A 20,904-nucleotide genomic window follows, 5' to 3' on the forward strand; every position below is an offset into this window, starting at 1 on the left:
TAAACGGGATACGAGCATTACATCAGAAGGGTGCACTCGGTCGGGGCAGCAACGGCGCCGTGTCCGAACAACCGGTCCGGTCTAATACGGCAACAAGAAACAATCGCGTGCCATTTGCCCGCTGGGCCATAAATCAGACTTTCATCAGACATTTGGACGTGAGCGAGTGAGTCCGTGGCCAGAAACTCATTTGGGATTTAAACGTCGCCGTCTTTGTGTCGCCGGGGTGATTGAGCAAGTTGACGCGCGCGTGCGACAGCAAAGCGGCGAGCGAGCGGCCGCCTGCAGCCAACGGTCGCCTAATTCTCCCGCACCTTCCACCCCGTGACTTTATTAAAAGCCGGACTGCGGAGCGTTGACAAATGAGCTCCAGTCAATGCGGGCTGAGTAACGGCAGCCCGCTCGCGTTTGCCGCAGCAACGACAACACGAAAGCCAAGCCGCGTCCTTCCATCTTTTATTCGACTCGCAAATGTTTTGAACTATTGTCGTTGAGACTGGAATGTATCCCGGCAATAAACGGAGCTTTCACCGCTGCCGCTAGCTCAGCTGGCTTAACTTGGTAGCCCCGCAGAATTTTACCAGGCCTCCTCACATTAGCATAACAAGATTGCGAGCAAAGAAAGCAGCATAGCTAAATAGTTCTCCTTATTAGCTTAGCTGGCTTCATTTGCTAGCTACTAAGCTTCACAGTCGTAGCTTGCTAGCGCTTATGTTTTTGAATCGTTTCTTAGAAAGGTTTTGAGGACGGGTCTCGTAGATATCCCACAGGCCAAACGGGGGTGGACTGCAAAGGCAAACATGATCAGTGGTGCGCACGCCACCATTTGGGAACCCCTGGTGTCGTGGGCCCCCCCGTCGAATTCAAAGGCAAACTTGTGGCGCGGCTACAAGTCGCACTGATGAAAGCCTCGGCGGAAGGGTTCGCATCGGCGGGAAAACAACGCGGCGTGGGCGGTGCTCTGCGGGCCGTTTAAGAGAAGGCGAGCCAATGCCGAGTCGATGGGGATCAAAAGACACCCCCCCCCCTCCGCCGGCTGCAGCTACGATTCAAGGCAAATTTTGCGTCCGCGTTCTTTGACACGTCCCACGTCAGCCCGTTCGCTCCTGGAGAAGTTGAGTTCGCCATGACACGCTTTTTCAGTACACCTCTTTCAAGGCGATGTCAGAAAAATGGGCTAAGGGGTCCCAAGGAGAATCCAGCTGTCTCAAAGAACGACGAGCTTCGGCACAGCAGGAAACAAGTCCTGAATTTCATAACAATGCCTTGTCGGCGTTTAATGTAGAAGAAAAACATGTCAATATTAACATTCGAATGAGATGCTCATGTTTTCGTCTTGAAAACAGAAGTTGCGGGCGATGCAACGCACAAGTCAAACGCGACACATTTTAACGAGATAGCTCACATCGTAACAGTACAAGGGACTTTTTTATCCCTAATAGCAGCAAAAATGTTCTGTAAATTCTTACTAGTTTCATCACCAGGCTCGTCTTATCATGTTTTGTTATGGGGGGGAAAAAAAAGGAAGAAAGAGCCCAGCAGGGCCGCGCGATGGTCACGAGCTTGTTGCGGCTCACGCCTGGATGTGTTCTCATTGATTTCTTTGAGGCTCACACACCAGTTGGCGTGTGAGCCGGCTGCTTATTAGCGGCTCGCTCGGTGCCGGCCGGGCTTTGTCGCTACGTCGCCTCGCGGGGTCATTAGCCGAGGAGCAGAAAAGAGGCGCGCCGTGCCCGCCCGAAAAAAAGAAAAAAAAGACAGTCAACACACGTGGGTCGGTCGCAACTTTTTTTCCTTGAAGGCTACAAACGCAAATGCGGCTTTTGATCAGAAAAAGGCAAGAAGATATTTGGCGACCAGAAAGCCGGCTAATGATGTGGCGCCCGCACAATCGAGCGAGGCTAATATGGCCGCCGCTTTTTCACCTCGTCTTCCTGCCGCTCATTAGTCAGGAACGCCGGCCGGCCGCTCCCACGCAACCTTTTTTCTCCCATCCGGCGGAAAGGAAAAGAGCGCCAGCGGCAAAGTGACCTTCCTGGTACGGTGGCGGGCCTGGGGAATTTTCTGCCAGCCACTGATCCCCGGCAAAACTCGCCTCTGATGTCGTTAGCGTTGATTGACGAGTGCGCGCGGGGGGGTGAATTTTAAGCGGCTCTTTTTGAGCGTCATGTGACTGCCGATCGTACAGCGAGCGATCAACGGATGAGAAGTCTTCCCCTGATGCCCGACGAACAAAAAGGAAGGAAGGCATCAGAAGCGGGAACCTTTCTGCTCAATCAGAAAGTTTCCAGCTCATTTCCACCCATGTTGGGGGAGGCGTGCTGGTGTGCTTGATACGTAACAGCAAGATGTTAAAGAAAAGGTGTTTTAAAAAAAAAAAAAAAAAGGCAAGAGGGGCATGATCACAAGCTGTGAATAGAAAGCACGATACATTTGGTATCCCCCGCAAACAACTCCCGTCGTTTGGAAGAAGACGCGCTTCGCCGGGTATCTGCGAGATTGTCTCAGCTTGATTTGTTTTGACGCAAACACACATGCCAGGCTGCAAAGATTGAAGAAGCCTCGCCATCAAACACTCGCCGCACGTTTCCAAGAAGAAGGAAGAGGAGAAGAAAAGCCACTACCTAGCGTCAGACGCTTGCCAAAAACCATGATGGACCAAAAAGACTTCACGTTGCTAGCTAACGGCGAGTCACATGCTGCTAGTCACCGTCGTTTTGGGCCGCTCTCTCTCCCTTCCGATCACTCTCTCACGGCTTTTACGGCGCCCGCTGAGTGGTGCGCGCTAATGCCTCGGATAGCATCGAACCGCAACGCTGACTCGACGCGCTGGTCGCCGGCCGGCCGGCCGGCCGGCCTCGTGTCAATTAACGTCTTCAAAAGGAGAAGCTAAGCACAATAAGATCAACGCTAGCATATCGACAGCGAGTGGTTAGCGTCTCTGCACACTTGCTCCTAGAAATGAGTTCTCTTGAAGATTTACATTGATTCAACCGGCAGGTGTGCTAACAATTTATTAGCGTAGCTTATTAGCTGTGATGAGAGGATCTCTCCGGCCAAAGTGCGGTGGGCGACAGATGGTCGGAAGAGCAAACAAATGTAAAGAGCGAGCGAGCGAGCGACTTCCGTGGCAGCTCTTCCTGTTGACTGCCTGCCGCGATGACAAACAGACGACAAAAGCACGGCCATCTTGTGTCAGTGTAACTTTGCTCCCACGCGGGCGTCCGCTTGGAGCTGCTTCAGCTTAATAGCAAGGGTGAGTGTGCAAGATTTCAGTCTTACGCCCCAGTAGTTGCACGTCTTGCCTTTTAGCCGCGCGGCGCTCCCAACAAACGTATCGATCGTGTTTACATTAACGGCTACACAGGCGGTGCAGCGGCGGAGAGGCCGAGCCTGCATGTCATGCCTGCCTGCGCCGCAGTCTGGAGCCGCGCATCATCATCATCATCTCGCGGCTCAGGGGCTAAGCTCCGGACCCGCCTCCGCCCGCCCGCCCACGCTGCCTCCCTGACTCTGAAAGCTGTGGGAAAGTTCCTTGAAAGGAGGTCAAGGTGCTGACACGCTGCGCCGCGATGGGGCGTTTGCAAGCTACCGACATGTTTACGTTTGCAGCGGCGCTAAAGCTAGCCTGCTATTTTGCCGAGACGTTTAACATCAGAAGCCATTGGGAACACCGAAAACTCACCACGTAACCAAATACAGACTTTGAAAATGAAAGATTTGTCCGAGAAATATCTAGCAGAGTAAAAAGGAAATACATCCAGGAATCATTTAAGCACAGCAGGTTTCCAACAGACATTTTCATACGTGAAGGCCTCATGCAAAAGCACCGCTGTGTATAATCAGCAGATGTTCATGAAAAGAGAAAAAATTGCTCTGGCCGGTTCAAACACACAGCAGTTGTGCCGTGCGCTGGTCAGCGGCTTGTTAGCGCTCGCTGGGATGCATCGTGCGATTGAAACGCTACGGAAACACTGCTGCCAGGCCAATTAGGCCAACTCGTACCTTTGGATTTAGCCGCATGTGGCCAGCGAACGACTAAAACGTCCACATCGGCCAGACGACGCAAAACTGGACAGTAATGAGTCGAAAAGTTTCCGAGTCAAAAAGGCATGGCTCCGTTGCTGCGGCCCATCCGGAACTCAAATTGATTTGCTCGGGGTCCGCTTTCAAATGGAACTACCGGCTGGTGTAAATGTGTTTGTAAAGCGAGAGCACGGCTTAAAAATAGCCCATAATGCCATTACACGCCGTCGTATCCATTTCTCTCCCATATATCCCAGCTCGACCCCGTGACCCCGATCCATGAGATTCCGAAGACGGAAGCCTCATTACACGCAATCCTCGGCTCGTTCACGTTTACCCCTCGACCCTCCGGAAGGACGGCAAAAAAAAAAAATTGGAAGGCCACTCCATAATAAAAAAAATAAATAAACAGCTTGTACGGCCTAAAGAGTCACTTCCTGTCCCCAGCGATGACATCACCTGACCTTTCCCGCACACAAGCGGACGGGCGTTTTACGCAGCTCGGACGAGTGAGTAACGGCAGGGTCGCGACTTTTCGGGGCGGGGTGAGCAGATCAATGCGACCAAACGCTGCTATCGATCCAGCTGGATTTATCCCGCCCCTGCGACGGCTCCCCCCCTCCCCATCCCATGCCCTCAAAGTCAACACAAAGCCCCGGCAGTCGACGAGAGGAACTGTAACCCGCTTGACCCGAGAGCAGCGGAATAAATCTTTCTCTCTCTCAGCAGCTCGGTTAATGAAGGACATAATGGGTGAAGCGCTGTTAGCGTGGCGGCTGCCGGGCCGGTAAATCTCCCGTCCATCTCGGGGAGGGGGGGGGTGGGGGGAGCCTGCGCGTGAGCAACACTTTGCAGCTGAGCGGCAGCCGATAAATCTGACACCGGCGTCACCGTCAATAAAGTCGCACTTTGCACCCATTCACTGGACCAATTTTGCCAGTCCCCTTTTAAGTGATTTAAAGTCCGGTGACTAAATAACGCATTGTGTGTTACGTGAAGTGTTCCTATTTTTGTGCACGGCGCAAAGTGCAGTTCAATTGTAGAAAGGGGTGTTTGCGCCGCTGCGCGAGTGAACATTTGATTTCTCGCCAATCGTTTATCAATTAATAAAAAAATAATAAACACTATAATAATAACAAATGAATCTATATTTAATTCAATGAATTGATTTCAAAAAGGATTCAGTGCGAGTGAACATTTGATTTCTCGCCAATTGTTTATCAATTAATAAAAAAGAATAAACAATATAATAATAATAATAACAAATGAATCTATATTTAATTCAATGAATTGATTTCAAAAAAGGATTCAGAGGGTAGTTTCTTTGACGGGAAGTGTGAAAGAGGCTCGTCCGGCTCACAAGACAGCGACGCGTACAAACGCAGAAATATTTGACCTATAAGAATTTATTTTTCAGTTCATTTCAAATATAATATAATAATCATGTCAAATATTCAATAGCTGTGAAGCGGCCACGCCCGATGTCTGCAATAAACACACTCGACTTCTCTGTGTGCGCATGTACAGTGTGTGTGTGTGTGTGTGTGTGTGTGCGCGGGTGTCATCGCACGATCGGTGATCGATGCAAACCTTGTGGAGGTGCCTTTCAAACGAGCGCGCACGCACACAGACACACACACACACACACACACACAGTAACATCCTCATTTCGGCGTCATAGGTTAGCAACAAAAATGTTGTTTTCTTATGGGGAAAAAGGATGTTCTCCGCAGAGGATAAAGAATACTAACTTTGTAGCATTTTTGTTTTCAAAATATCAGCAAAAAAGACTATCGTGGAAACACAAGAATGAAAGTTGGGGGAGGAAAAAAACCCCAAAAAATACAAGAGGCAAGCGTCAATTCCAACCGCCTCGACGGCTCTGCCTTGTGTGTCTGTGTTTTGGGGTCACCCGGGGGTTATTTTTGGCCTTCCCTGGTCGGCGACGCACCTGATGCAGGTGGAGAGAGCACGGCTTCCAAGGTGGAACTCCTAACTAGGAGTTGCTAGGAAACCACGACACGCGTGCGGCGTGTGTGTGTGTGGTTGTTTCCTGTTTGAAGCGCACGCTACGACAGGTGGCGCGTCGTCTGATTCATTTCTGGCCAATATGGGGAACAAAAGGCCTGAAGCATGACGCCTGAATTTAAACATACGCGGACAGAGATTACATTAGGTACACCCTGCACTGCACTGACCGGTCGCCCGCCAAGCGCCGTCCGGCCGCAAACAACAAACTATCGAGCCTTGGCTGTGACTTGCCATGAGGTGAACACAAAAGGTGCAACAAAGCACATCACCACAGGTGGAAAGACTTTCAAATCCAAAGATCAACAATTTTGGTTTTTCTTCACAAAAAAAAATCTCCCGAAAGTTTGCCGTGATTTCACTCATTTATCTGGCTGGCTGTGAGGTGGGAATCATTTCGTGGGCTCACCTCTGCAACTTTGAACCGCAACGTTATTACACCGCTCGCCACTCGAAAGCTAATGTATTCATATCATTTTCCCAAGTGTAAAAAGATGTGTTAGATAAGGTCATTATGTGAGGGGAGGGGGTGGGGGGTGGAGGCGGTGAGGGCGGGGGAGAAAAAAAAGACATCTGTGAAGAGGAGGACGAGGAAGCGGAGGAGGAGGTGTGCGTGCATGCGTGCGTGCGGCAGAAACGAGTGCAGGTTTTGCATCGTTGCAGCTCGCGACCGCTCGGGATGGGGGACCGGGCGGGGTGCACCGGGGCGGGCCGGGGGTGGACGTCAGGACCGGATAGTGATTGAAAGTGATGGGCAGAAGGATTTAGCCTGGGCATTAGAGAGAGGGGCGGAGAGAGAGAAAGAGAGAGAGAGGGAGAGAGAGAGCAAGGGAGGGAGGGAGGCAAACGAACAAACAAGCGAGCGCCCTTCAGCATCCCGCGTGAAGCTCGTAAAGTGAGCAAGAGGAGGAGAAAGAAGAGGAGCGAGAGAGAGAGAGAGAGAGAGAGAGAGAGAGATAGGGAGGGAGAGAGGAGGACGACAGGCGAGCCTTTCCCTCAAAGTCAACATTTTCTACTTTTGATACTCCTTTCTGGCGCCGCACCCTCCATGACGTCCTCGCAAAGCTCATTTTTAATTTTCACTTGGATTTCGCCTCTTCACGACGGGCAGGAGAGGCGAGAGCGGATGATCGGCGCCGGTCCCGCCAAGAGAGGGGAGGACGGCCAGCGTCCCGCGGATGCACGCTGCCACTAGTAAGTGCACGACAACGCTGCGAGCGCTCGCTAGACTTTCTCATTCGGCTCGGCGGCCATTCGCACGGCCCAACGTGCGGCTTTTGGACTTTGGAGTGGGACAAAAGGGGACGGGCTGCCTTGCCAGCCCGATTGGATTGAACCGAGACACAACTCCATGTGCTGTGTTAAGTAGGGCAAGGGGGGTGCAGGCGCCCCGGACAGGCGGGGGTTCGTTCAGCTCAAATCAGGGCTGGCCAAAGTTGGGGGGAGAAAAATGTCTTTCAATGCCACTTTGAAATTCTCACTTTTCATTCAAGGCCGAGTCCGACACATGAGCGGGACGAATTTGAATGAAATCAATCCGTTCTTGCTTTATGCCACAAATAGATCATTTATCATTTCATGGAATAATTTGAATTTCCACCACTTGAATATCGATCAACGACACAAAAGTTCGGAAGACGCGCCATTGAAAGTGTCAATTCACGACTAGACAGAGCCAGTGCCGGCGGTTCTGACAGATTTTGGGGTGGCTCGGTCCCGTATTCTAATTAGATTAGGTCCGCCCCTGCACCAAACAACAGTTCAGTCTCATCTCCACGTTTCACAATTATGCGGCAAGTTCAGCATTTTCGCCTGACGACGTGTTCACTAGTCGGAGCGTCACGCAGAAAGTGAAGGAAAAAATCGTTTTCATTTGGAAAATCAATTTTGACATGCTACTATTTTACAAAGCAAGGCATTTCTAAGGCAAAGTAAACAGTTTAAAAAAAGCACATCGCCCCATGCCATGAGATGCGGTCGTCACAAAAAGTCCCGAAACCCCTTTTTTTTTCTCGAAACTAAACTCGTTTGCCATTTCATAGTTTGAATTTTCAATATTTCGCAGAACAGAGGATGGACGCCAATGGGCCCCCGGACCTCATTTTGAACACCTCTGCACTAAATGGAATAAGACAATTATATTCTGGGTGCTTTTGTGAGGTTTTCATTGGAAATGATTATTTTGATTGAAGAAATACTCACTCCAAATATCCCAAACTAAAAGTATTGCCGTCGCAAAGAACAAATCTCGTGCCTCAACGGCTTTCTGACGTGACCTTTTCTTTCTTTTCGTTATATACGTATATCTTTTTCAATTTTGTTGGCTTGAAATAGTTTTCAGAACGACCTTGTTAGTTCTCAATATTTTCAACCAAAACCTCCCAAGATATTTTGCTGCCTCGGCGTGACATCATCCGGCGGCGCTTTTCTATTGGCTGCCGTCAGTTGAAGTCGCTCCTCTGCCACGTCCACTAAGAAGGCCAAAATTCCCAGACAAGTTTTGGACCTTGCTTCCAATGGCACAAAAGCAAGACTGTCATTGATTTGGCCACAATGTCCCATCTTCATTATCATTCCACTGGGAAGTCATCTTGAAAGGCGACCAATCTCGGGCGTGCGCCAGCTCCCCCCCTAAGAGGATCACGTCAAGAGGATTTGCTTTGATAGCAACAAACAAGCGTCTAAACTTGTCATCTTGCACCTTCGCAGGACAATCCGGAGGTCCGGATCAAGCCGGAGGAGAAGCGCCCCCGCCCGCGGCGGACGTGAGGCGCGGATCTGCGTGAGCGGCACTATGCTCACAGCGCACGCCCGGGTCATTCCCCAAAAGCTGCTCCAGGAAGTCCGAGCCAGAAAGGAAACCCGTCCCGGATCCCCCCCCAGTCGCTTCGTGGTCGTCGGCCAGTGAAAGTCAGCCGAGGATGCCCCAGGTCTCCCTATGATCGGCGCCCCATGCGCGTCGGCCCTCCGCCTCGCCCTGCCCGCCCGCCGCCCCGCCATGCTTCTTCGGGTCGCGCTCCTGCTGCTGCACTGCTGGGCCTCCGCGCTGGGGCGCCAGTACGAACTGTGCAAGTCCCTGGTGAGCACGGATGACGGCTCCGTGTGGGAGCACTACGCGTGCCAGCCTCGCGCCGAGTCCATGAAGGACTACATGAGGATCAAGGTGGAACCGGCCGGCATTACCTGCGGGAACCCGCCCGAGAAGTTCTGCACCCTGGTGAGTTTTTGCTGCCGCCGAGGGTTCGGTCGGGGCGGGGCGGGGCAGGGCAGGGGTGAGAGTCTTGCTTTCCCGAATGTGCCGGTGACATCGTCCACTCGGCCACGCCCAGATTGTGATTTTTCAACTAAAATGCAAAGATGCGCGGCAAGGACAATGAAGGGCAAAGCTCGGTGGGAAAACTCGTTAAGATGTCAGCAATATTTAACGCGGCCCAGCCTGCGGCCCGCAACCGTCCTCACGGTATTCATATATTCAGCCTTTATGGACGAGAATTAAGCAGCTAACTCGTCAGGAGAGAACCGTCCGGGCAGCCGTGAGCCCAAAACTCGGATGTGTTAACAAACAAACCGCCGTCTCCCGTCCCGCGGGCTTCCGCCATCATTGGCGTCCGACAGGATGCGGCGGACGCTTAACGGTTAACAATTTGTTTCATGTAGACCAGGCGGAAACAAGTCTCCGGAAAGGCTCTCAGATGACTCCTCCAAAAGGGGGGGGGGCCGCAGCTGACGTATTGACGTCCGCCCCCTAATGGCTCGGGCCTGGAAAGTTCTCTGGCTCTGCTTCTGAGTGAGCTCTGATGAAATATTGATGGGCTCCTTAATGGGCTTCCTTGCAAGAAGGGTCGGCCCGGTGACGGCCCGTCCACGGTGGGGCGGGGTGGGGAGCAGCGGGGTCCGAGTCAGCGCTTTAACGCCATGTCGGCGTCTGAGGCCGAGACGGTGAAGCCGAGCGCTGAGTTTCCTTGGCAGCGCCGCCGCCTCGTGTGGCCGTCATTCGCTGACTAATTTATGCTGAAGGCCACTTTTGCCCAAAAAAAAGAAAACTTTCACAGTATGTCTGCTCTTCCACTTTGGGAAATAGCCACCACATGCGTGGACTTTTAACTTCCGACATTTGTTTCATGAAGAAAAACGAACACAAGTTGCTAAGTCTCGTGCTGCCAAATAAAACATCAAAGTTTCAAATCGGTTATTTGAGGGCGGGGTCGAAGTCAATTATCGAAATACTGTCTTTTTCTTGTTTTCTTCACTTCAAATATTTAGTTTGGTGCCGATCCATTCTCTGCGTGTTACTTTTGGCCGTTTTTCATCGGAATGCGATGGGCAGCATTGGTCAGATGCTTCGTCGACGCGTTTGCACGTTGGGATGGAGCCACGTTGGTCTTCTCCCTCGATCATTTATTTACAGGAAAGAAGCTTCCCCCCCGCCTGAAGGATTTGGCAGCTGTACAGAAAAGTTGGACTTCTTATTTAATTGCCGCGCATTTGCATGCAATCCCACCAGTCGAGGGAAAAGTTGGGCACGGGAAAAAGGGGGAGGGGGGAATCACCCCACGGGCAGAGCTGCTCGTCATTAATAAGACTTCACACAAGCGATTGCGGCGAAAGATGCAAAATTGCGGCTTTTTTTGTTGTACCCCCCCCCCCCCCCCCTTCGCTTTCCCCATCACCCCGTGTCTGCGCGTTCCTAAAAACTGGAGAGGATTTGATGTGAGGCTGCGCCATCCCCGCCTGCCTGCTTGCTTTCGCTTTACTGTACTTCCTCCACGGGGAGGCTGCTTTTTTTTTTTTTTTTGATACTGCTCGTTATTTTTGTTCTTCTTTTTCGCCAGGAGTGCAAGAAACTCTGCCAAGCGTTAGCGCGCTCAGCGTCCTGGCTCGTTCGCAGTCGCTACTGCGCCGTACTGCGCAAGATGGCCGTCGACGGCGAGCACAAACGGAGACGTTCCAATTCCCGTGCAAATGAAACGCTTAGCCTGAGATTTGGGCGTGGCTCAATCGGATCACCCCTCCCCCACCAAATAAGAACACTGTTGGCTCGTTAGCTTAGCTTTGACTCCCTTTGCGCGTGGCCGCTCTGGGGCGCCTCGTAGCGCCGCAACAACCCGCTGGGATATCGGAAATCAGTCGCTAAATCGGAGTTGAGCACACCTTTGCAAAGCAGAACCGTGGCGTTGGCACGATAGAACATTTTAGGCTCGCTTGTTATTTGGGTTTTGAAGGCCAAGCTTCCCAGTCGCCATTTCCGTCCAGCTCCGGCCCAGCGGTCGCCAACATGCCGGCGCGGGAATATCGGCGCACGCGCCAGCGAGCACGTCAAAGGGACAAAAAAACAACGCGCCTGCCTCCCTGCTCCACAACGCCCGTTTTAGAAGTCGGAAAGCAGCCAGCTCTAAAAATAGACATGAGAAGGAGAATGGAGAGAAAAGCAGGAACGGTGAGGAAGCAAAGAAAAGGACGATGACAGCTGCTGGAGTGGATGGGCGGACTCGCCACCCCCAACCCTCCCGTCCAGCTGTGGGCCTTCAAGGCCACACGAAAGGGCAGCCCCCAGTACACTGCGCCTCCCCTGGACAGCGTCCTTATATGCCCCCCACCCCCACCCGACCCAAGCCAACAGTGGGCGGGGCCTACGAGAAGGGATGCAGCTTCTGGTGTTGGCAAAACGCGAGGGCAGTTCTAAGTGAGATTTGTGCCTGAGCGAGGCAGGACTAAGAGGGATCGGCCACAGGGGCTTAGGCTGGGCGGATGGAGTGTTTTGCGCCGACGGCTCGCAGTGTGGAGGGGAAGCGGCTCCGCCATCTGCGTGCAAACTCGCAAATGATTTGCAGTTGGTGAAAAGTGCGGCAAACATTCGTGCGGCCGCTATAACATTCTCAGCACGATGAATGTCATAAATGAAAAAGCAATATCCTTGGCTTTGGCCCCTCCGAGGGCTTTTTAACAGGAGGGTCATTTCACTTGATGCCCTCCCCAAACAAAATATATTGCGTGTTTTGCTCCGCGTCCCTTACACGCTATATTCCCCTCGCCGCTAATATAAGAGCCCGGAAGTGGCCGGGACAACGAGGGGACGAGGACGGAGAGCAAGACGCAGGAATGCTGTGTCACCGCCGGCCTACATTTTGACAATATTCAAAAAGTCTGCATGTTTTACAACATGTACTTTGGGCTGTGCAGACACCTTTTATGGATTCTCTCTCCGCATAATAACATTTCAAAAATGTCGGAAAAGTGTATTTTAGTCAGGAAAAAAAGCACTTGGTACTATTACATATCAAACAAATACTGTAAAGAATTAAAACATTTGCGCGTAATGAATAATTCCAATGTTGACTCGCTGTTTATTTTCCGCATCGAGGATGATATTGTCTGTCTACGTGGTTGCCGCACCGATTGTGTTCAAGATATGACAATTGTTTCAAATCAACCAAAACAGGAAGTGGCTTAGAGCCGCGGCATCGTGACGCCTGTTGTCGTGGAGACGGACGGGATGGCGGGGAGGATAATTGCTGGAGGGGCTTAGCAATGCGGGCCACCTGCCGCAGCAGTTGGCTGGGAACTCGGCGAGAGCGCGCATGTGTGTGCGTGCGTGCGTGCGTGTGTGTCCTGGCATAGATAGACTGAGCCGATGCTGGCAGAGCAGGACACGAAGGACATGCAGGGCACACAAAGGGCTTAAACGCAACCTTGCGTCCCTCATGGGAGGGATCATAAAAAAATAGATAAATAAATAAATAAATAAAAGGCGCCCCACCCCGCCCTCTCTGGCGTACTGTATACGACTTCACTTCACATCCACTGTAGTTAATCCTCATAGAAGGTCAGAAGGAATGGCAGCATGTGTCATTTCCACCATTCCAATTTGACATGTTCCAATTGTGTAGGAGTCAAAACATATGCATCGGTGATTGCGGCAAAATCAAATCAAATGACCCGTTTTGTTTCTTTGTTCCAATGACGTTCCCAATGCGCGCCTGACGTCAATTTGAGGCGATGGCAGAAGGCCGTGCAGGTCCAAATGGCCGCCCGCTGAGATGGAGGGAAATGGATTCATGATTAAGCGCATGGATTCTTCTTTCGCGGGTGCAACATTCATCACAACAGTGCGTTGCAAACGGCGGAAATAAAATCCAGTTCCCCTTTAAGAAGTATTGACGGGAGCCGAGCGCAATTCATTATCTGATGTAACCCCATTGCCATTTTTTAGACGGGAATTGTCATTGTCGCTATTGACTTGGAAGGAGGAACTTTGCAAATGATTATTTGGAGCCTTCGTGTCCACGCCGGCGGCATCTGGGCCGGCGGGATCACTTTCAATAGGATTTGCAGGTGGAGGGTCACCGCGAGAACAACAAGCCGGCTAATCCCGTCCTCTGTGTGTAAACGCGCGTCCGAGCCGAGGTCAGCCGAGGCGACGGAACGCACTCCAAGCATTTTCTTCCGCCCGACTTTTCCCGCTCGCCGCCGTCAACGTAAATCAGATGATGGAGCGTGTGGGCCGGGCCTCGAAGGCTGGCGCTGTAAATTTCACTTTGGCTACCTTGGTCGTGAGTGACGGCTCACTTGCACAAACAAGCGTACGCGCCGCTTCCCAGAAACGGATGTACGACGGCGCTCGTAAAACTTGGAAGCGCTGCCGCTTTCGGAGAATCTCTCAAAGATGGACAGATCAGGGCGCGGACGATTCTCGAAAGCTGACATTAGGTCGCTCGTAAAACGCGCGCAAAATTCATTTTGCCGTCGCTTGTTAAAAGAGAAGGAAAAGAACAAAAGCGTGTTCCGTTTCATCGTTAGGCAGGATTCCAAGATCCTCGTTCCTCGTGCTCATTAGCTAGCTTTGCGCGTTGTTGTCGCGCAGGTTCAAGTCGCCGCCTCCCGCTGAGCGAGCGGCGGTCGCTGCCGACAAAAAGAACAAAAGTAGAAACAATATTAAATGTCGGCGGGGGGTGAGGGAACCGGCACGTGGTGGATTCCGGATGGAATCGAATTGCGGGGGAAACGCGCTTTGTGCAAAGCGAGGGGGTCGCTACGACTAGCTTCAAAACAACAAAAGCTTCTGGAAGTTCCAGATGAAATCGAGAAATGACGCAAGTTGGTAAAACACTGTCGTCACCCGCCCGCTATGGGCCTAGCTAGCGCCGCGCTTGCTCCCGGTCAAATCGATCCCAAAACGGAGACGTAAAAGGCAACGTAAAAGCGCCATAAAAGCCGGCCATAAAACGATATGGCTTATCATGTCGCGCTGGAAGCGTGCCAGAAGAGCGAGCGTGCGAAAGGCAGGAGGCTTATTTTAAGACTCTCCATCAGGAGCTTGTTAACATCCAAAAAGAATATTGCATGAGCCGCGGCTCCAAGAAGAACAGACGGTATTAAATTTCGTTGCAGGTACAGAGCGGGGAAACGCCAATAATGCCAAATAACGACGGCGGACAATGTCATCGCTGCCGGACGATTAACCCGGCCGTACAAATGATGGCAATTAGCGAGCCCTCTTTGATCCGACCAATGGCTATAAGTAAATGTTGCGATGATAATCGGCCAGTCTTGCGAATGTCCCCGTGGGGGGGCTTGATGATCATTACCACAGCGATAGCATCTTTTATTGCGCAAATGAAGAGAGCAAAAGAGAGACGACGGCGCGGCAGCTCCCGCTATCTCCTTGTGTCAATATTGAACTTCTGCGCCCGTGTAAAATGTCAGACAAGCGGCTTACGTCTATCTCACAGAAATATCCGGCAGGCTCGCAACACGTCGGGCCGGCTAATCCGCGCCGGGGCATCCCGGGATTTTCGGGATGTAACGGAGTGAAATGATGAAGTCCGCTTAGCTGACACGCGTTCACTAGTGGGCCAGTGAAAGGAATTTTCTCATCGAGGCTGCGGTTGGCACGTCTGCCTCACAGTCAAAGGATCTGGGTTCAAATCTCCTGCATGTCCGTAGTGAGCTGGAGAATCCAGATCAGCGGTACAGAAAATGCTATTAGCAATCGGGCTAGCACATTCAGAAACCGCCTCAACCAAACGAAAGAATAGGTTTGTGATCTGACGGAAGGCCTCATCTCGTCTTTCTTCCGGTAGGAGAACCCGTACCTGTGCAGCGACGAGTGCGACGCCTCCAACCCCGACTTGGCGCACCCCCCTCAGCTCATGCAGGACCGCGAACGCAACGGCCTGCTGACCTACTGGCAGACGGTGACCTGGAGGCGCCACCCGGAGCCCCTGCTGGCCAACATCTCCATGTCGTGGAACAAGAGCCTGGAGCTCACCGACGACATCCACGTCACCTTCGAGTACGGCCGGCCCACCGTCATGATTTTGGACAAGTCGCTGGACCACGGCCAGTCATGGCAGGCGTACCAGTACTACGCCGACGACTGCCTGGAAAACTTCAACATGCCGGCCAAGCGCGTGCACGACCTGACGCCCGCCAACGTCACCCGCGTCATCTGCACCGAGCAGTACTCGCGCTGGGTGGGCTCCAAGAGCAACAAGAACGTCACGCTGGAGGTACGGGCGCGCTTCGCCGTCTTCGCCGGCTCGCGGCTGCACAACATGGACAGCCTGTACACGCGCATGGAGAGCATGAAGGGACTGAAGGACTTCTTCACCTTCACCAACCTCAGGCTGAGGCTCCTCAGGCCCGCCCTTGGGGGCACGTACGTGCAGCGGGACAATCTGCACAAGTACTTCTACGCCATCTCCAACATCGAGGTGCCTGCCAGGTGAGGCGCCCATTTTTTTTTTTCGCCTCTCGTTTGTCTGTGACGACAAACGTAAAGCCACTTTGAGCAGGAGCTTTTTTGGGGTGTGGAGAGAACTTTGAAAAAAAAGTCAAAAGGTTTCTCCAAAAATAACAAGGGCCGAGTGATGGCGCCGGAATGTTTTTGGTTGGATTGAAGGAAGTAGAAAAGCAGATGAGATGGCGACGTCATAAAATGGCTGCTTGACGGACGGACGGACGGACGGACGGAAGGTTTTGGTGGAGGAGAAGAAGCCCTTTGTCCTGTTTTCTCAATTCCTCTGTCAGATGGCACAGAAGTTCTTTGGCTTTGGCCAGCCGGAAGTGACGACCCGGCGAAACGTTCGATCAATCGATCGTCGGGCCCCTCCCACGTCCGGAACGTTCAAGAGAAAGCGTAGCGGCTGGCCGATCGACGCGTTGTCTGCCGTGACGGACCGACTCGCGACGACCCCATCGCTCCCGCCGGGACGATGATTAACGACACAAAGACGCGGTCTGGGTAGTCGGTCGCAAAGCAACGTGCGCGTGTGTCTGTGCGAGGATCTCTTACGTGGCAACTTTGTGACAGTGAAGGATGCTCGGGGCCGTCACGCGGGCCGCTTAGCAACCGCGGCGCGTGGCTCCAACCTTTCAGAATTATTATTCCAATCAATATGGCACGCTGACATTTGAATGGTATTTAACAGCCTTGTCGGGACCAGCCTGGACTCGGACGGCGGAAGGGGCCGGCGCCGCTTTTTCGTGCGGCGAGGGTCTCGGGGTGAGGAGGGAAAGTGAAAATGAGCGACAGTTGGGGGTAAAGGGGCGCGGCTTTTGTGCGTGCATGTGTGCGCGGGCGGCTGCTGTTTAATGAAGTCTTGGCTGGATGCTGACACAGCACACACACACACACACACACACAAACAAGCCTCTGGCATCCCGTAAAAGGCCTGCAGGTATTGATCATGGCTACTTTTCAGTCTTGGCACAGAGGCGGAGCGAGGCGGGGCCGGAGCCTCAAAGGCCGACCAATCCAAGGTGGCAAATATGGATGGCCGGGTGGACGCCATCTTCGGCTTCCTCCGCCTTTGATAATGCAACTGTTGATGCGTGGCAGCGCGCCGGTGGCAGCAGGTGGCGCGTGGCGTCCGGGTGGGCCTTATCCGGTAACGGGGCTCCAAATATAGCCCCCGCGGAGATGACAGAAAGCCGCCGCTCTTCCGTCCCTTCCGCCCCGTAATGTAATCGCCTATCAATAAGTTATTCTGGGCGGCTGCTGGGAGTATTAGATGATGGTGCTGTGGGAATTTGGGGGGGGTACTGAGCAATACTGTACAATCAGGGCCGCCTGCTGCTTACGGCTGTGGAATTGATTTTTTTGGGTGGGGGGGCAGGACGATTAGTCAATGTTCCCCGGACAAAAGGCTAAGCTATTTCATCTCATCTCATCTGGTGTGGCCGTAGCAACACGTTGGGCTTCGCAATGCCTCCAATTTGAATAATGAATATTCGGCCCGGCCGCCGCCGCTCCTGCGAAATGGGTTTTCTATACGACGGAGGCCGAACAGCGGTGCGCCGCAGGTCGCGGCGGTAATGAGATACGGCGCCATTATGGACGCAGAGGAGGGAGCTCGCTTCTTTGGACTGTTAAAAGTCATTCGTATTTTTTGGCACGGCGTCACCCGATCGGACGTTGGCGCGATTGTAAATTTAGCTTCCAAAACAAAAGACTCGGCAGTTCAACTGAAGAGCGGTCAAAGTTGGAGAAGGTCAAACAAAGTGCGAAAAGACAAACTGAAGGAGAATCAATAGAAGATTGCGCAAGCATTTGCTCACTCAAGGTTATCTGACAACAACAACGAGAGGCATCTGGGCCTTCTCCGTCCGTGCCTCTCCTCCCGTTGGGGCCATTTCCATATCACATCAAAAGACAGAGAAGACGACTCGGAGTCGGAGATTGGAGCGTTTTAATGAAATAAGACGCGGGTCATGCGCCGGGTCTTTCTAATGGAATCAAGCCAAGGCTGGAAGCTCAGGAAGAGCCGACTAAGTGGATTAGGCCCAAGACGGAGGGAGGCAAGGAGATTGAGCCCAATGACCAGGAAGTCACCATCGTTTTTCTCCCCCCCCCCCCCCCCCCTATCCGTGTCGCTTACCCGCTGACTTTACACTTTGCTTTGACTGCTTGATACGAGCAGATGATCTATGAAGGAAGCCGGCCGCCGTCAGCAGGAAAGACTAACAACAATCTCGGCCGGCTCCAGCTCAGCCGGCAGCTTTCTTTCTCATTTCGGCCATGTTTTCATTCTAATCGAATTTACTACCCGGGTTCATCTTGGAAATTAGCACCGCGTTCAAATGCTACCGCTAGTCAGCGTTTCTTCACATGCGAGCAGCAGACAGACGGCGGCCATTTTGAAAGTTGCAGCCAAAGCCAACGCTCCTGGCGAGGCAGGCGCTGTTGTTTGCCGCGGCGCCGTGGCGACAGGTGCCACCCGAGCCTTTTGGAAGGCTCCATTTCTTTTTCCGCAAAACCAGATTCACTTCTGCAAATAGCAGAGAACTTTGCTTATCTGCTGACGACGCTGGAGACGGCGGCTTCGATTGACACCAGGCGGGATTCGGCTTTCCGTTTTCACCACTGACAGCAGCTAGCGTGTTGTCTCGCTAACACGCCGTCAACAATGAAAGATTTTAATGGCCGCCTGAGGAAAAGCGCAAGCGATGATTTGGACACTCTCGTCGAGAACAAGCGGTGAGCGAGTTTCCCGCTAGTAAACGTGGAACACCCGGGGTTAGCCGAGATGATTAAAAAGTAGACAACCTCTTGGAGAGGTCCGAGAACCTTGAATGACTCAGTCACAGCGCCTCCGGAGTGAGACTAATTAGACCCTGACCGGCTTACGGGGACTTCCCCAGCTACAAAGGTTTATTGTCCGGGCGCTGTTGAGCTCGCCGCCGCCGCCCCAGGGCTCGTCCGTCTTCCGTCAACACGTGGCCGGCGTCCTTTGTCCCCCCCCCTCATCTTTTGATTAGCCGCGGCTTTGACTTTGCAAAGGGACTGTTTTGGAATAAAAGTTTTCCCCGTGCGTGTCCTCTGCCGACGTGAAGGTGAGCGTACGGGAGGTATAAGCCCGGATCAAAGGCAGAGCGGGAAAGAACGAGGGAGGCAGATGATGGATTAGCTGCTAGTTTCACGGGACGAGCCGGGCGCGTGCGCATGCGTGTGCGCCATTGCGCCGCAAATGATGTGAGGCCAGCCGGCCGGCCGGCTCAATATTGCCAGGGAGGCCGTTGACGCGGCCGACCCTTTGCGCTCTTTCGCCCTTGGCGACATTTTTCGCCAAACTGCGAAAGCCAAAGCAACGTAAGGTCGCCACCTACAGGGCACTGTGAGTCATTCCGGTGGCTTGCAAATCGGAATTCCGAGCTGGACGAGAACTCTGATTGGAAATCAGGCTTGACAAATATATTCATCGCTGGCATTATACGGTTCCAAATGATTGGATTACAAATTATTTTCCGGACCCCTAAACGGCGGCTCGCCATCCCTCGGGAATCCGAGTTGAAAATGGCAAATTGACGAGCCCAAGCCGGAAAAACGGCCCCGTGTCAAAAGCGTCCTCATATGTGATGATTTATGAGACGACGCTTGTAAGTGATTTGATCATCGCGGTTGAGGAAAGGCAAAGTCAGCAAATTCCAGGCTTAGCCGCAAAATGGCCATTCTCTCAAACACGCAAATACAATCAAAACTGCTCCCCGCTGGCAACTGCGCTGCATCTGACATACGAGGGGAATCTCTGGCTGCCGCCGGCGCTCAGATGCTGAAAGCCAGCACGAGCCCGGGGGAGGTTGTCCTCGGCTTGAACGCTAATTTGCGTGGCATCATTAGCGGCACCTCAACTTTCAAAGCGCATAAATAAGGCGACGCTTGTCGCGGGACTGCGGGCGCCGTTTTTAGTTGACGAACCACACCTACTTTGATGAGACGTCCTCAGATTGCCTCCCCCCCAATACAAAAACTGCACGGCGGTGTCATCACCTGGCCCCTTTGCCCCACCCGTCCCGCTTTGCGGCTTGGGAAGCTCTCGTCTCGCTCTGACTAATGATGTTCTCTCAGTCTCAAGGTTTTAGCGGGATAATTATATTAACCCTTGTCCTCTGGCTGATCCCGGCCGGCTCAGCTCCTTCTCCCGGACAGCCTCTCTTGACACAGTCTCGGCGGAATTACAAGTTAATACAAGCAAGGGCGCCCTGCGCTTGTGTGTGTTTTTTTTTTCCCAGGCGTTAGCTCGGCTTTGTCATTGAAAAGGAGCTCGGCGTTGTTTTCTCGCCCGGCGCGAATCCCCCACAAAGTTCGCGCGGCGGCCACTTTGCATCAAAGCCGGGGCCCGCGTCTCTTCTCTTGTCGACAACAAAGCTCGGCGGTCCGACGCGAGATCCATCACCTCGGGGGCTTTGAGGACCCGTTGGGGGATTTGCACAATAGGAAGAACCTCGGCTTAAACTCCCGGCTGCCGTCCTGGACATTTTTGTCTCTTCATCACTTTTGCACTCACTTTCACTTCTTGGTGTGCTTTACAGTTTGCCTACGCGACTAGTATCTTAAGTGTTTTTCTCTTTGCGTCAACGGTTGCCATCGATGCTGCTGGCAAAATCCAGACAGTAAAAATCTAGTTTAAAAAGAAATAATAATAAGATAGTAAAGATTCAGCCCTCGGATGCGATTTTGGCCTGGCGGACCTTGTGGGGAAAGCTAACATTAGCACTTAGCCGGAGCGGCATGTGTAGATGAATTAATGAGGGTCACTGGTGCAGTGGTCAGCAACTTGTGAAGGTCCTTCCATTCCGGGCTAACGCTATGCGCAGCAGAATGCATTTTCATGTGCTGCTTTGTTGCAGCTCCTCAACTGCCGTCTCAACTTTTTTTTTGTATACAATAAAACATTCGAGAAGTCAAAGAATGAACGATGACAGTAAACTATGAATATATTTTTAAATGCTTGAAGCTGTGTAAAGGAAAAAGGCAGAAAGCAATCAAAAGCAATGACCAAAACAGCAAATGGCAAGATGACAAACAAAACAAAGCGGCACTGAATAAAAAAATTATAATAATGCAGGAAA

The 20,904-nt window shown here is 52.4% G+C and overlaps 1 protein-coding gene across 1 annotated transcript in view; it reads left to right on the forward strand.

The window, feature by feature from the left end:
• Positions 1-6,856: 6,856 nt before the first annotated feature.
• Positions 6,857-20,904, forward strand: part of ntng2b (netrin g2b) — a 29,920-nt gene continuing 15,872 nt past the window's right edge. Inside the window, exons 1-3 of the mRNA XM_061293018.1 lie at positions 6,857-7,248; positions 8,764-9,271; positions 15,135-15,778. Coding sequence (XP_061149002.1) covers positions 8,993-9,271; positions 15,135-15,778 — 923 coding nt within the window. The 5' untranslated portion in view covers positions 6,857-7,248; positions 8,764-8,992. The remainder of the gene's footprint in view (positions 7,249-8,763; positions 9,272-15,134; positions 15,779-20,904) is intronic.

The sequence above is a fragment of the Syngnathus typhle genome, linkage group LG12, assembly GCF_033458585.1.
Source record: "Syngnathus typhle isolate RoL2023-S1 ecotype Sweden linkage group LG12, RoL_Styp_1.0, whole genome shotgun sequence".
Classification (NCBI taxonomy): domain Eukaryota; kingdom Metazoa; phylum Chordata; class Actinopteri; order Syngnathiformes; family Syngnathidae; genus Syngnathus; species Syngnathus typhle.